General features: G+C 48.2%; 1 protein-coding gene across 4 annotated transcripts in view; it reads right to left on the bottom strand.

Annotated features, from left to right (window-relative positions):
• Nucleotides 1–16405, bottom strand: part of BMAL1 (basic helix-loop-helix ARNT like 1) — a 111481-nt gene that overhangs the window by 34397 nt on the left and 60679 nt on the right. For 3 of the 4 annotated variants that reach the window (XM_074401108.1, XM_039470746.2, XM_039470747.2), the window contains 2 exons: nucleotides 4959–5087; nucleotides 4–160 (listed from right to left, as the gene is read on the bottom strand). In XM_074401108.1, the coding sequence (XP_074257209.1) occupies nucleotides 4–143 (140 nt within the window). In that variant the 5' untranslated portion in view covers nucleotides 144–160; nucleotides 4959–5087. Of the gene's footprint in view, nucleotides 1–3; nucleotides 161–4958; nucleotides 5088–16405 lie in introns of those variants that run through there. The other variant, XM_010345564.3, reaches the window with a different exon arrangement.

Below are 16405 nucleotides of genomic sequence, written 5' to 3'. Positions count from 1 at the left end.
TACTGGTAGTCAGTGGAGCTGCCTTTCCGTTTGCGGTTGCAATCCACACCACTGGTACCAAGAGAGCTGGACAGCAGGTCGGTGGGGCCCGGGGACATGAAATCACTGATGGTTGAAGAAATGTCCATTCTCTGGTCTGCCATTGGTTGATCTAGAATTGCTGCAAGAGGCACAAAGGCATGTTTATTTCAATGATCTCTCTAAAGCAGTGGAGAACCCAGGATAGTGCTTGGGGGTTTGGCAGTGGGGGGAGGTTGGGGGGTAGGGGGAGACCCAGGACTGGTTTACAGCAGCACTAACACATCTCTCACACCGCTGGACCCAGAACAGGCATGTGGTAGAATGGAAAGAGCATCATATTTTACGACTTTTCATAGGTAACTTAAGCCCACCCACTCATTTCTCTGGTGAAGACACAAAAGCCTAGAGAAGCTAAACAGCTTCTCCTGGGTCCCTGTGCTGTGGCGTCAAAAACCTGAACTAAAACCAGAAGCTCCAGGAATGACAACTTAGGGCTATTCCCACTGAGGGGACCAAATATCCCAGATGTTCTCTGACAATGCTAATTATTTTTCCTCCCTTTTCTCCACCAGCAAAGCTAATTTTATCTTTATTTTTTTTGAGACAGAGTCTCACTCTGTCACCCAGGCTGGAGTGCAGTGGTGTAATCTCAGCTCACAGCAACCTCCACCTCCCAGGTTCAAGCAATTCTCGTGCCTCACCCACCCAAACAGCTGGGAAGCTGGGACTAAAGGTGTATACCACCACACCTGGCTAATTTTTGTATTTTTAGTAGAGATGGAGTTTCACCATGTTGGCCAGGCTGGTCTTGAACTCTTTGCCTCAAGAGATCCAGGCCGGGCGCGGTGGCTCAAGCCTGTAATCCCAGCACTTTGGGAGGCCGAGGCGGGTGGATCACGAGGTCAAGAGATCGAGACCATCCTGGTCAACATGGTGAAACCCCGTCTCTACTAATAAGACAAAAAATTAGCTGGGCATGGTGGCACGTGCCTGTAATCCCAGCTACTCAGGAGGCTGAGGCAGGAGAATTGCCTGAACCCAGGAGGCGGAGGTTGCGGTGAGCCAAGATCGTGCCATTGCACTCCAGCCTGGGTAACAAGAGCGAAACTCCGTCTCAAAAAAAAAAAAAAAAAAAGAGATCCACCTGCCTCAGCCTCCCAAAGGGCTGGGATTACAAGTGTGAGCCACCATGCCTGGTCACTAATTTTATTTTCTTCTAATCAATAAACATATGATCAAGGAAACAAATAAATGTAAGTTCTTTATTATATTTGTACTTCTGTTACGACTTTTGAGAGCTTGTTTGGAAGTCCTAGCAGAACAACACAGCTACTCATATACCCTTGACTGAAGACCAGTCCTCCTCTATCAGGGATGGTCATCCTCTTTGAGCACAACAGCTTCAGGAGGGACGCACACAGAGTGGTGAGAGAAGGGGACACCTGCCTAGCCAGTCAGGTCAGCCCAATCTACCCTGGTGATCAGTGGGGTGACAGATGTTGCACCCAGATCATCCTCACAAATGTTATGACTTTTGTAAACACTGTAAGAAAGCAGAAAATTGCCTTTCCTTCCACTGTAAGTCTTACTTGGGTATCAAGAAAATATGGTCTCTATCACTAGCCCAGGCAGTCTGCCTGTTGTTCCCCTACTGTCAGCATCCTTTGCAAGGAAAGCCACAAATGATGAAATGAAGACATTGTAAACAAATTTGCAAAATATTTTGAGAACTAGTATTTTAAAAGCATTAAGCAAACCGGCCCTCGAAAAGGGGCTAAGTTTCTTGCGAGGGATTCTGACTCCAAGCCCAGTTGGAGAGGTTGGGCAGGGTGCCTGCCTACAGCCAAGGGGTCTGAGCTCTGTGCAGGAGGACTGGAGCTGTCACTACCCTACTCTGGACCCAAGTTCCCTCATCTGCAAAACCGGCCCTGGAAACAGGAGGGTGAGTGTGAGCTACTGTGTCCCACCGTCACTGCTATGCTGACGGGTAAGTGAGTCAGTTGCCTCCTGGTTAGACGATTGCCAATTTTTCACTTTGATAAGCACTGCTGTGTGAATATCTTTGTGTACATTGCCTTACATTTGAGCGATTATTTCTTGGAATAAATTTCTAAAAGTGGGACAGACGGGTCAAAAGGGGACACACGTTGTATTCTGGAACATACTATAACACTGTGCTCCAGAAAAGCGACAATAATTTCTAACCCCAATGGAAGCTCTTGCCAGTCTGAAGAGAAAAAAAGGAAACCTCACTGTTTTTACTTGTATTCTTCAGTTACTACTGATGGTGCTCTTCTGATTACAGGCATTTCTCTGTCTTCCCTTGTGCCTGTTCATGTTCTGTTTTTCTACCACAATGGCCTCGTGCCCCACGTTCACCTGAGTAACGGGACATGGCTAGAGAAAACGTACTCCTCAGAGGCCTGCATGCCGCCCAGTGATCCTTCACTCCCTGGCCGTTTATTTTCTCATTCTGCTACGAAGGACTTCATGCCTTGTCCTCTCTCCTCAAACTTCCAACACCTCCTCAGTCTCCACCCTCTGCTGATGACTCTGCTTCATAGTGAACTGAGAAAAGATGTTCCTGCTTAGGACCCCCTCCCCAGCTCATGCCTGGATTCTACCTCTCCCACCTCCTCGAGACCACCATTTCAGAACCCTCACACCAGCCCAATCCTGCACCATCCACTCTCCCTACGCTACTGAATCATTTCCGTTTGGGTAAAAACAGGAGTTATGTAACTCCCATCTTGGGAAAAATAAACTTATTTGAATACCATCCTCCTCCAGCTATTGTCCCATTTCTCTGTCTCCAGTTCTTTTCCTCTTATTCTTTTCCTCTTATTCTCAATAACCCAACTACAATCAGGTTCTCTCCCCATCATTCCCAGGAAACAGCCCTTGTTGTGTTGATCAGTGACCTCCCCAGTGCTAGACCCAATGGCCAGTTCTCCACGCCCTCTCTCCTTGCCCATCAGCACATCTAGTAGAGCTGATCTCACCCCTCTCACTGTCTTTTGCCTTGGGAGATCCCCTTTCTTGTGGACTCCTTTCATTTCAGTGGTCACTCCGTTTTGCTCTCTTTGGCTGGCTCCTCCTCATCTCCCTCGACTCTAAAGAGAGGGTCCCATGGATGTCCTGGTCCCTCTCCTGTGTCTATGCATGCTCTCTAGGGGCTCTAGTTAGTGTCATTCTTTCAAATATTAACAACACTGTGACAACTCCCAAATTTATATCTCCAGCCTAGATGTCACCCTGAATTACAGATTTTTATATCCAATCACCTCCCTGACATCCTCACTTGAATAAACAAGAGAGATGTCAAACTGAAATATCCATAACCAAAACTCTTAATTCTCTCCAAGCCAAGCCTCTAAGTCATTCCTATGTCAATCTTTCTGGTTGCCAGGCCCCAAACCTAGAAGCCACCCTGACTCCTTTCTTTCACAACCTGCATTCAACCCAATCAGCAAATCCTATCAGTTCAACATACCAAAAACAGCAAATTTGCTATCAGCTCAACATTCAACGACTTCCGTGTCATTTCATCAGTGAAGCTCCCTTGAATATCCATATAATGCAAACCCTGCCAAGCCTCCCTAACCCAGTCCCCTGCTTAATGTTTTGTCCTTAGCCCTTATCAAAATGTGACCTACAATAATCTACTATATTCACTGGCTGTTCTCTCCATCAGGGTCTAAGTACTTGGAGAGTGGGGACATTATTTACTGCTTGTGCCCTTAGTGCCCAGAATACTTTCTAGCACATACCAAGTGCTCAATACATAGATATTGAATGAAAGAATTTGTATACTAAGAATGTTAATTCTTTATTCATCATTGATGTTGTAAACACATTTTCCACCTTTTTTTTTTTTTTCAGACAGAGTCTTGCTCTGTCCGCAGGCTGGAGTGCAGTGATGCGATCTCAACTCACTGCAAGCGATTCTCCTGCCCGGCCTCCCAAGTAGCTGGGATGACAGGCGCCCGCCACAACGCCTGGCTAAGTTTTGTATTTTTAGTAGAGACGGGGTTTCACCATGTTTGCCAAGATGGTCTCCATCTTCTGACCTCATGATCCACCCGCCTCAGTCTCCCAGAATGCTGGAATTACAGGCATGAGCCACCGCGCCCAGCCCACCCTTTTGTTTTTTTAACTTTGTTTACAATATTTGTATGTGGCACCAAAAGTGACATGTTTTAAAAGCCTTTTCTTACCCCAAATAATGTAAATATTCTCTTTTTTTACTAAGATTTTAAGGATTTTTAAATTTAATGCTATTTGGAAATCATTTCGGTATACTACCTAACCTGAGGAATTTCTTATATCCCTCTAATGACAGAAAAATTTTTCTAACACCATTTGCTATCTCATCCATCCCATTGCCACTAATGTGAAAGACACCTTTATTGATTTATCACCTGTTTCTGGACTCTCTATTCTGTTCCTTTGATCTAGTTATCTCCATCACAGTACCATACTGTTTTGAGGACTGTGCCTTACAATACATTTAAATAGCTAGCAGAACAAATAGTTCCTCTCTTGCTGATCTTTACTTGCAAACATTTCCTAGCTATTCTCTTTGATTTATCCTTCAAGAAGTCTTTCATTATTTAATCACATGAAAGACCCTGTTGGGTGGGTGCCATTGTTGTTATTTTGTCATTAACATTCACAGAAGCAGGGCCAGGAAATGAGTACAGAGCCCTGCCCTTAGGGTCTTGGTGAGCCCGGGCTCCCTTGGGCCAGGTGGCAGACATGAAGTACCTCCAGAATCCCCTACTCCCTTTTTGAGCAGCCAAACAACCACCTGAGGTGGAATATCCCAAGTTTCAGAGTTCCTGGAAGAAACTACATTTCCTAAAGAAAGAACTGCCATGCAAGCTACCACTAATTATCAGTTGCCAGGGGCAGAAGAGGGGATACTTCTTTGTTACCTGAAGTTACAGCGCTTATACCCCAGATCCAGCTTGGGAGGAGTTAGGGGCCTCTGGAGTTGTTGGTCACCTCAAAGCGATTTTCATGTTTTGTAATTTCTTTTCAGGCAGTCAGCTTCTTCCAAAAACCTACAGTGGGAGCCACAAGAAAAGAAAACCCAGACAGGTCACTTTGAGGTAAGTTAACGTAAAAAGCTCTTATTAGCTAAGGAAGATGGTGGAGATGGTTCAGACTCCTAATTACAGGGACGAAGTCTGGGTGGGCTCCTCACACTCTACCAGCACTCACCACCCCTTGCTGCCTGGCCGTCCTTCAGCTCCTTGTTAAAGCTAAGCTGCAAACACATGAAAAAAATCTGGCAGGAGATAATTTCTGTGAAAAACAATGCCTTCAAAGTTACTAAAACTGGATTCTTGGGCATGTCCTTAGAAGGAAGTCAGTTGTGTTTTTTCATTTCTCCTACTGGGTCAAGTAATCATAATTGCGAAAACCTGTTGAGTGTGATTTTGTTTCAGGCTCTATCCTTATTGTTTCATGTAGATTAACTCACTGGAACCTGATAGTGACTCTATGAGGCAGACACTCCTGTGTTCTCCATTTTACAGAAGAGGAGGCTGAGGCACAGAGAGGTGAAGAAATTAGCCAAAGTCACACAGCAAGACAGTGGCGGCCTCCAGGAGTTACCTCACTGCTGAAGACACCACTCAGCTCTTGCTAGGTTGAAGGCAGTGGCCTGAAGCCAGACAAGAAGAACAATGACAAACAACAGAAAACATGTCTTCAGGAAACATTAAGTCGAACCATAATGCCAGTATGTTACTAGTATGTTACTAACTAGTATGAAACTAGTTAGTTTCAGCACCTGAAACTAACTGCTGAAGCGTGCTCCACGGTCTAAAGAAAACATCAGTGAATCTCAAGTGCATCTGGGCACACACGAAGTCAAGAGAGAAATAAATTCTGAAATGGCATTCATGGCAGCCTACTGACAGGACTGAAGGGGTCTCCTCTCCACCCTGTGACTCAATTGGATGATTCCTGTGTCTGGCAGGAACTGGCTCTCAAAGGAAGAAAAGGGTCACCCGCATTTTCCTAATCCAACCTTGCACTGCCTTTAGATGGCAACATTTAGATTTTAAACAGGGCTTTCCTGACCTTTCTGAAGCAAAAATTTTGGCATTTCAAATTCCACTGGCTAATTCTTGCAGTCTTTGGGGTATGTATCTTTACCTTGACTATTATAGAGATCACCAAATAAATATCTACGAATAGAACTGTTCCAGCCTCCCAAGGCATTCATTCCCCATTGCAGTGTGATTCAGGAACCCTCACTGTGTCGGATTCTGTTAACCCCAGTCTGGACACGTGCAAATAATATGACCAGAAATTTTGTGTGTCCCGTCCTTGAGCCTCAACTAGTAAAGCAGCAGCAAATGGATGTGAAATCCTCAGGCTTAGTATACGTAATTCCATCTAAATCTGATTCTCTGTTTAGGTCACACGCTATCCTCCCAACCCCCAAATTAGCAACCCAGAACCTAACCTGGGCTTCCTTCCTCTCTCCCTCCCACACCCCACAGCCCCCACACAGCCCTCTAAGGGATGGGCCCAGCCCCTTCCCTCCAGCTCCTTGTCACTGCCTAGGTTCAGTCTGCTGTCCTTGCCAGCCTCATCCCCGTCCCACTGTGGTCAGAGGCAGGATACCCCTTTGCTCAGACCACTGCAAAAGCTTCATTGCCCCCGTCTAAGTCTTCTAGACAAGTTTCAAAACCCCCCAGCAAGCAACATCAGGCCTTGCTTAGTCTTCAGCCCAACCCTCCCATCTGCTGCCCAAAGCCCCCGACAGACTAAAAGACGAGAGTTCCCAGAAGCACCCTGCCTCGCTGGGCCCACGTTTCTTGCAGGTGCGGCTCCCTTCAACCACCCTGTCACCTGATGAACGCCTGCTTTTCTTTCCTGTGCACACGGGCTCACCTCCTGGAGAAGCTTTCACAGCTGTGTCCTCTCTCCCTGGCTCTCCTGCAGCTGCTCCTGGCCCAGCTCCTTCACGCCCTATGGCCATTCTCTGCTTGCAGGCCTGTCTCCTCCACCTCCCATAAGCTTCACACAGGTAGGGCCTTATTTATAGGCGTCTCCTGTGCTCGGTCTCATTCCTCACTCCTGGTGGTACTCAACAAATGCTAAATGAAAGAAACAGGCTTTCTTGTTCTCTGAGTTCCCTGAAATTTACTTATTTATTTAATTATTTTTTGAGACAGTCTTGTTCTGTCGCCAAAGCTGGAGTGCAACGGCATGATCTCGGGTCACTGAAATCTCTGTCTCCTGGGCTCAAATTATCCTCCTGCCTCAGCTTCCCATGTAGCTGAGACTATAGGTGTGCACCACTACCACATCCGGCTAGTTTTTATATTTTTTGTAGAGAGGAGGCTTTGCCATGTTGTCCAGGCTGGTCTCGAAGTCCTGGGCTCAAGCAATCTGCACATCTCAGCCTCTCAAAGTGCTGAGATTACAGGCGTGAGCCACCATTCCCAGCCCTGATTTCCCTGAAATTTAGATGAAGGATCAAAAGTATTAAGCTCCATATGAAATTCTGTATTTTGATCAATTTTCCCAATACTCAAATTTACTTTCTAGAAATAAGAATAATAAATGGTAATATAGATGTTGGTACTTTTGCAAAACAAAGGTCAAAAAACCTTTTTTTTTTTTCCCCCGACAGGTTCACACCCTGTTGCCCAGGCTAGGGTGCAGTGGTGTGATCATAGCTCACTGCAACCTAGAACTCTTGGCCTCAAATGATCCTCCCACCTCAGCCTCCCAAGTAACTGGGACCACAGGCATATGCCACATACACAGCTAATTTTTTATTTTTAGTAGAGACAAGGTCTCACCATGTTGCCCAGACTCCTAGGCTCAAGCAGTCCCCCCAAATTGCCCTCCCAAACTGTTGGGATTACGGGCTGGAGCCACCATGTCCAGCCTCAAAAAGCCTTTCTTATATGCTTAGACAAAATAAGGAAGCTAAATGAGTTGTGACACTTAATTAACATTATTTTTGGAAAACTGTTTTCTGCCCAAGAAGGTGTTCTTAGATGTAAGAATAATAAATAAGACAACAAAAGATAAAAAAGAAAGCCTCTTTCTGGGCTACTTCCAAAAGGGATTTGAGCCAACAGAGTGCCTTTGAGAGGGCACCCTTGCCAAGGGTGGGCTCTTAGGGCCGCCCTGACCTGGCCATCCACATGGCATATGGTGAGAATGCTCTGGGGAGAGACTGGTCTGTGGTTCTGGAGTCAGGGGCTACAGGTGTGCCCACTTCCGAGCTAGACAGTCCCAAAGGTGGGATGGAGGCTTACTGGACTGCCGGAGAAAGCAGGGCAATGGAGGGACTTATGCAGGATGCCCTGGAAGAATGTGAGGGCACCATCCATTCCACCGAGGAACATGGGGAAAGGATCTCAGGGCTCCATGGAAAGGACCAAGGAAGGTGGCAGAGAAGGCACAGCCTAACCTGCCCTGCAGACAGAGGCCTTGGCAGCTGAGAAGGGCCAGGGCATCAGCCACTAGAGGGTGTCCAAAGAAGACACAGCTGTTCCTCTGAGCAAAGCAGGATGAGGCTGAACACTGCCCCTTAAGAAACCCATACCCGCTATCTACAGGAAGATGACCACATCCAAGACCCCCAGTCCAGACCAGGTAACTCCCTCCTTTCCCTGGTCCCTGCTCCAGCACCCTAAAATGTGAAAGAAGAGAGAGGCAAGCCTGGCAAAGTGGATCAATGTTCCAGACTCTGAGCTGCTGCACCCAGTGGGAAGGTTGTGCACTGACAGCCTGGTGGCAGGCCTGGCCATGTGACTGGCCCTGACCAATGAAGAAGTGGCCCTGACCAAGCAGAAGTGACAGCTACAACTTTCTAAATAACCTTTAATGTGTCCCTCTGTCTGTGCCCAAGACTGTCAATTTCGCAGATTGAATCTCCTCATTTAGCCAGGATGGATGGACAGTAGCACAAGGAAGAAAAAACCTTTGCTACCAAGTCACTGAGATGTTGAGGTTGTTTATTACCAGGGTGACCAACTCATCCATTTGCCCGGGACCTTCCCATTTCAGCACAGAAAGTCCTGCATCCCAGGAAACCCCTCTGTCCCAGACAACTGGGATGATTGGTCCCCTAGTCCCTACTATTGTACAACCCATTGTATGCTGATTGACAGGGGCCGGAAGAAGGAAATGAAGACTAAGATTCCACAGCCACAGATCAAATCTGATCCAGGAGCAGGAACAGGAAACAAGGACATTTAAAATAAACAAGTTTAATCTTCACAATAACCTAACCATTCATTGTGATCATTATCCCAATTTTCAAGGCAAGGAACCAAAAACTGAAGGGGCAACTTATCTTACTTAAAATGACACAGCTAGCAAGTGGGATGAAACCCAGGTGTGTCCAGTTTCACTGCTGGTGCTTCTAACTACCACCCTGCTGCCAATCCTGCCCCCAAAAAGTAAAATACAGAGACAAAAGCAACACAAGCAAACAAAACACAAGAAGCAAACATTCCTTGGAAAGGAATGAGGGCAAATTTTAAAAGAAAAAGAAATCCAGGGTCAGGAAAGCTACCGGAACTGAGCAAACAAGTTATCTCTGAGCTTCCTGGCAGGCAGGGCAGAGAGAGAATGCTGAGTTCTCACTCTTTTAAGACTTGGAAGCATATCAGGGGACAGGCCTGAGCAAGGAGAGCTATCTGTTGGAAGGTTCTCTCTATGGGACTTGAGTAATGCTGTGCTGAATGGCTTGGAAAAAACAAGTGTTGTAAAAGAATAGAGGACTTCCCCCCTTTTAAAACAGAACCCCAGTGAAAGCCTGCCTCTCCATCTGGCCCACAGATTACCCACTGTGTGACAGCTGGGTGGAGCTTGGTGAAGACACTTGGTGAAGCCCAAGAATGTCACTTGGGTAGCAGCCTTGCATGATGTGGCAAGCTTAGGAAAACAGGGACAATTGTGAATCAACATCCTTGACGACCCTATCTGGTACCCGTGTGCTTACTGATCTACTTCTCCACAAACTCCGAATCCCCAGCAGGGGTGCTTGAATGACCACCTCTGCATTCCCACAACCTACCTACAGGGAGCTGGTCATGAGCACAGCACATGCTCCAGAAGTGCTGCTCTCCATCCCTGGCCCAAACAGCCATGGCAGATGGCCCCTGGCCCTACTCTCCGCTACACAGTGTCTGCCCCGATGTCTGTGGAGGGAATGAATGCTGAATTGCTCTGACCTGTTCATGCTCTGGTGCCTCTGAGTAGAGGTGAGAGGTTGATGGGGCCCTATCCCCAACGCAAGTCCTGTCCAACCTCCATGGTTACTCTGACAACCTGTGGGGAATTCATTAGCCTTGGTTTGCAACAGATAGATTTAGAGAACCTTCACTGAAAGAGAGCAGATGCCCTGAACCTAACGTAACAGGTGTTTGCACGAGGATCATTCAATAAGCATTTCTCTAGTCCCTAACAGAAGGACCACAATGGAGACAAAGACATAAATCAGCAGTCCTTAGTTCAAGATGTCTTCAGTCCAGTTAGAGAGATAATTGTTTTAACAGGTACATGACAGCATGACCAATTCAACAGGCAGGCCATGTTTACAGCTGTACAAGCAATGCACTGCCTGACTCTGGAGGGGTTTAGAAGTGGCAGAGATTTGTTGTGCCATGATGACAACTCTCCAGCAGGTGGCAGTCAAGTGTCTTGAGGAAGGCGTGCTTTTTTTTTTTTTTTTTTTTTTTTTTTTTGGTAGCTGTGGGACATAGGTAAAGTACAAGAGCAGAATAGAGGAAAAAATCATTTGCTTGTTGCTTGGGTGTCCTTAATAAAAGGAGAAGGGTCCAGGGAAGAGGTGAGACTCATGAGGTGTTGCAGGGGTTTGCCGGGTGGCCTGGCGGGTAGGGAGAATGCCCTGAGCAGAGGACAGCATATATGCAGGGGTACTTCAGTCTGAAAGGTACTGGTTGTCAGGGTCAGGGTGTGACGGGCCCATTTGTGGTCCTTGGGTACCCAAATTCAACTGGTAGCTTTAGATGTTTGTGGATCCCCAAATCAAACATCAATCAAGGAGATGGCATTTGGAGCTATGGGGCTTAGATGATCAGTTGAGAGGATCCCGCAAGGGACAAGATTTGTAAATCTGGGGCACTTTGTGAATCAAAACAAGGCTGGTCTTTGTGGAAAAGATCCCCAGTATCGTTGACAGAGGGGAGTCCACAGAATCCCAGTCTCCCAAGCAGCTACTGAGGGTTGGTAGAGGGATTCAGGGGTCTAAGAGGGCTAGTTCCCCCAGGGTGTGCCCCTAGCTCAGTAAAGGCAAACTCGGTTTGCTAAATGATAAAAGGGGTGTCTTCTTAACCCTTTGCCAAGTCCGCCACTGAGGTGTAGGAAAAGAACAGGCTACCACCCTACTGGGCATCCCGGGGGAACTCTTGGTCTTGGATATGGGGGCACAGGCCACGAATGAGATGACTGTGGGAAGTGGCCCGACTCCACCTGACCGCTCAGCAGCCGCCCAAACTGAAGTGGCCCAGGATGAGGCAGCAGAGAAAATGGAATGGTCACAATGGGAGCATCCGAGTGGGCAAGCAGATCGAGCAGATTAGTCTTTCAACAGGGCTCATTATAACGACTGCAGAATGACTTGGAGTCCCAGGAACCATCAATCTCTTTAACATATCCACAAATCATCTGAAAAGGGAACTGATACCACTCAGTGCTTCTACTGTTCTAGACCCTTTATAATATAGCAATTCAGAGCATGATCTCTGATGGGAGACGGCGGTCAAGTTTCAAATCCTGACTCCATCATGTATGAGTGTTTAAGGTTCAAATCTTAGGTCCCACATTTACCAGCTATGTGACGTAGGGCACAACACTTAGCCTGTATGTGTCATTGGTCTCCTGACTTGTAGGAAAAGGATGATAACATTACCTGCCTCACAGTTGTGGTGAAGATTAAATAGGATATATAAAGTGCTCAGAACGGTGTCTGGAGCATAACAAGCCCTCTGTAAGTGTCATTATTATCTTCCCATTAACCATCACAATAGCCTCATGAGACAACCAGCTAATGTTTCATCTCCTATCTTACAGATAAGAAAAGTTTAAGTCTAAGCCTGAAGACCAGTGATTTCGTATAATGGGAAGGCAGATTTAAACAGAGGCTAGTCCCATCTCAAGCCCATACTCCTTTCACTGTACAGCACAGCCTCCATGCAAACTAAGAAATGGGCACAGTCCAGAGGCTGCAGGGATTTACAAATTCTTCAGAAAGCACTTCCCAAAGTTCTACCATGGAACAATTCCACGGCACTTTAATGATGTCATATGGCGGGGTGGGCAGAATCAGAGGCCAAATAAGTAAGGGGAATGCTAGGTTTAATAGTTAGGTTTTTCTTGGAGGACAGGGCTTCTTGGACCTTTAAACATGGCCCTGTGGAGGATGAACGTGCAAGGGCAGTGGAGTCTGAGTCCCAGGTGAATGCAACCACACACCATTTACCACCTCACATCTAACAGCCAAGGGTTCCATGGGGGCACACTAGAGGAACCCTGCTCTGCAAAGCCATTCAGGATTGAGTCCCCTGCTGTGTGGTCCTCCCCTCCCCCTGCTGATTTCCTCACCAGAAGGTGCTTATTTCCCAGTCTCTTTGCTCCTCTGAAAGCAGCCCAGACTCTGAGGTTCATGCCCTGCTTTTTTTTACAAGTGGTCTCTGACCACTTCCTCTGCCCAGTGCACGCTCGCTGGCCTGGCGTTGTCCTCTGCCCCTCATGCAGACCCCACGCATTCAGCCTACAGCCTGCCCCAGAACCAGGACTTTGTGGTAAGGGTTTTCCCCCAGGCGAGACCCCAGGGAAGGTCTGCATTACCTGGAGAACAACATGAGATCTGAAGCCACAAAGAGAGCGCTCAGGTGCTGCCTCTCCCCAGGCAGGATCCAGACCTTGTTCTCCTCTGCACCCCAGCACCCAACATCTGGGAGCAAGGCCGGGGGCAATATGTGCTCTCTGCCACACCCCTCCTGCCCTGCCACTTCCACTCTGGGGAGCAGGCTGGCAAGGCCAAAGCTCTCTTCCTGACCCTTGGCCTCGACATGCCGCTGCCTTCAAAGAGGGCACAGGGTACAATCCCTGATGGAAGCAAGAAGAATCAACAAGTCACGCTCAAGGACCAGCTAAGTGAAGGCTCCTCAGCCTGGCTCCTTCCTATTTCTCTGCATTGTTATCTTGCTTGTCTTTGTCTTTAATTGCTAGTTAAGAGGAGAGAGCCTGGTTCTACAGACTCAGGGGAGGAACACTCCTTCCACCAAAAAACTTACTGCCTGAAGTTGAAGAAAATTCTGGAAAACATCTGCATCTTGTTCTAAAGGAAACAAAAGAATGCACTGCTGTTATCTGGTGGCAAAGGAAGAGAGGCCAGTGTGAGGGAGGGTAGAGTTAGGATGGAGCACCTGAAAGGGGCTTGTGTTTCTGGCTAGGGCTTAGGGGATACCGACAAGACAGGCCGGGCCAGGCTGTTTTTCAAGAAAGGGTGGACTCGAGGCAGGCCGAGATGCGGAGCAGAAAGCCACGTCCTTCTGCAAGAATGTGGGGGAAATGGGAAGAACGTTCAGCAGCAGAGAAAAGGAATATTACAGGATCTTGGATGGAATGGCCTGCACCTTTCACCACAGAAAAGAACAAGGCCAACCACAAAGTAGGGTGGTGGGACCCCAGGACAGCTTCCCAGCAAAGCCGGGTAGCTGGCATGTCTCCAGAGCAGGCCAGCCTGGTGTGGGACCTTCCTGGCAGAAGAGGAAGCAAGCAGCAGCAGAGGAAGAGGCTGAGGGTTCTCCCCCAGGTACCAGATGGGCAGGAGAAGGTGGGTGTGGACAACAGAGTAAGGGGATTCTGGGGGCACAGGGAGAGGCAGCACAGTGCAGTGCCTCTTGGGTTCTAATCCTAGCCCTGCCACTTACTAGCTGCATGTCCTGGGCAAGTTAGGTGACCTCCAGGGAGCTACGGATGCCTGGTCTCTAAAGAGGGGGATTCCCTGCACTGGGTTGTTGTGTAGACCAAATGAGTTGAATGTAAGAAAACACCTAGCATGCTCAGTGGTGTCCACTATGGCCATGGAAGTGGATGGCCTCGCGCTGGTTGAAAGGGGAGAAGAAGGCTGGGAAAAGTGAGATCAGGAGACACAAACTCAGGCTGAAATCTTGGAGAGGCAGGAACTCAGAGACGGTGAAAGCAGGGGTGGCAAGAGGACATGAAGGAACTGAAAGCTGGAGAGATCCAGGACAGTGACCTCTGGGAGCAAGGAGAAAGCCGAGGAGGGTGGCTGCAGGGAAGGCTACAAGTGCCCTGGGGGTAGGTCTGGAAGGCATCCCAGAGGCCTGCATTTTATAGCAGAAAGTACTGAGGACTCAAAAGAATTTGAAAAGTGAATGGAGTTTTAAGAGTCCAACCCCTTTGCTTTAATATAAAATAGAGACAACTCCCCCTGTGAAAAGCTTGAACTAGGGCAATGAGAAAGTTAGGTCAGTGGGAGATGAATAACAGAATTTTGAAGTTGCTCAGGGAGATGAGATGGAGAAAGCAAGGTCAATGATTTCCCTAGAGAGATGAAGCCCAAAGGAGGGGAAGGGGAACCCGCAGGGTGACAGCTGCTGCTGAGGGGTGGGCTGCCTCAGGGATTCTGGGGTGACACAGCAGTGTTGGCTAAGGGTGTGGGGGCATCTGTTATGTCCCACCCAGCACAGGGTTTGGCTCACTGGCAAGGAGGCCTCAGATGGCTACCACTGCCCCAAAGCCTTGAGGCAATCCAGCACAGTTTATTGAGAACCCACATATGTTAGGTAATTTCTTTGGTAAAAGAATTGGTAATTTGCGTAAATTTCCACCACAAACTGCATGTAGCAGCCAAATTTCAATTCGGGACAATTCTGTAATAACGAAGACACTGTTGGTGTGCTGGCCCACGATCACTCATTAATCTCTCAACAAATATTTACTGAGGGCATCCAAGTGCCAGGCACTGTTCTCCATAGCAGTGCTGGGGATGGGGACAGGGACACAAGAATCCTTGTCCTCATCTGGTACACCTTCCGGTGAGAAAGGCAAGCAAACAAAACGAGTGAGTTATGTCGGGTGCTGGGTGGTGGTAAGTGCTCGGGAGGAAGGTCAGAGATGGGATGGAGGCAGACTGGGGGAGGAGGCAGACTGGGGGAGCAGGCAGTCTGGAAGGCCCCAAAGAGGCTGGACAGGAGGTGGTAAGAGGCGACAGAGGTGTTCCAGGCAGAGAACAGCTGGTGCACAGGGGCGCAGGGAGCCGCCCAGTGCTAGAGGACCAGCGACTTGGGGGGCTATAGCTAAGGAAGGTGGGGGTGCAGAGGGCCAGGCCTGCAGACCCTGTAAGGATCCTGCCCTTGACTCTGAGTAAAATGAGGAGTGACATGATCCCTCTTAGGTTTGAAGTCTGGCTGCAGTGGCGAGAAGACAGTGTGTGTGTGTAAAGGCAGGGCAGGAAGCTGAGTTAGGAGACAGCTACAACAGTCTGGGGAAGAGATGCTGTAACTCAGCCCTCGGTATTAGGTGTAGAGGTGATGACAAGCAGCCGGATTCTAGACATTATTTCCAGGGGCTGCGCTGATCAATGGAAAGTGAAGTGTAAGAGGAGTCGGGCTGAGTGTCCATGGCAGGGTTACAAAAAGTTAATTCTTGGTATATTCTGAGAAGTTGATTCTTGGTATGCTCTAAAGGAATACCAATAGGTTTCCTGATGGTCATGACTGGGGGTGATTCCCAGTCATGAACTGCACAAAGGCCCCCAGCCAAGGGGGCAACTAGAGGTGCAAAGCTACTTGCCAGGCACATGACCCGTGTGACAGCTGGAGGAAGAGGTGCCTGTACGCCATCCACTTATCCAGGGAGGAGCCGCTGGCTTAGGACATGTTCAGCGTGGAATGCCTATGAGATGTCCAGGTGACACCACAGGCTCTGGTCCTGTGAGTAGAGGTGAAACAGGGCAGCCACCTGTCACCCCTGCCTCTCTAAACAGTGACCACGTCCCATTTATTGAGCATCAAACACATGCCTAGGGTGGTCCCAGCCCTGACGTGTCTCATTTGGTTCTCACAACATTTTGGGGGAGGCACTGGCATCATAGAGAAGACGACACTGAGGCTTAGAGAGGTAAGGTAACTTTTCCAAGACACACGGCTGGGAAGGGCTAGAACAGGGACTGGAACCCAGATACACCCAACTCCAGGCCGGGACTTTGCACATGCTCTGTTGCCTCAGTGACTCAGCAAATAAAAGCAACAGCTCTGTCCCAAGTAGGAGAAAGAGGGCAGGACAGGCTCATACCCATCCCTCCTCCCGCCCAAGGTGCTAGGATGTCAAAAACCAGTCATGA

This window comes from Saimiri boliviensis, chromosome 6 (genome assembly GCF_048565385.1).
Source record: "Saimiri boliviensis isolate mSaiBol1 chromosome 6, mSaiBol1.pri, whole genome shotgun sequence".
Taxonomy (NCBI): Eukaryota; Metazoa; Chordata; class Mammalia; order Primates; family Cebidae; genus Saimiri; species Saimiri boliviensis.
This window is presented reverse-complemented; position numbering and strand designations above follow the sequence as displayed.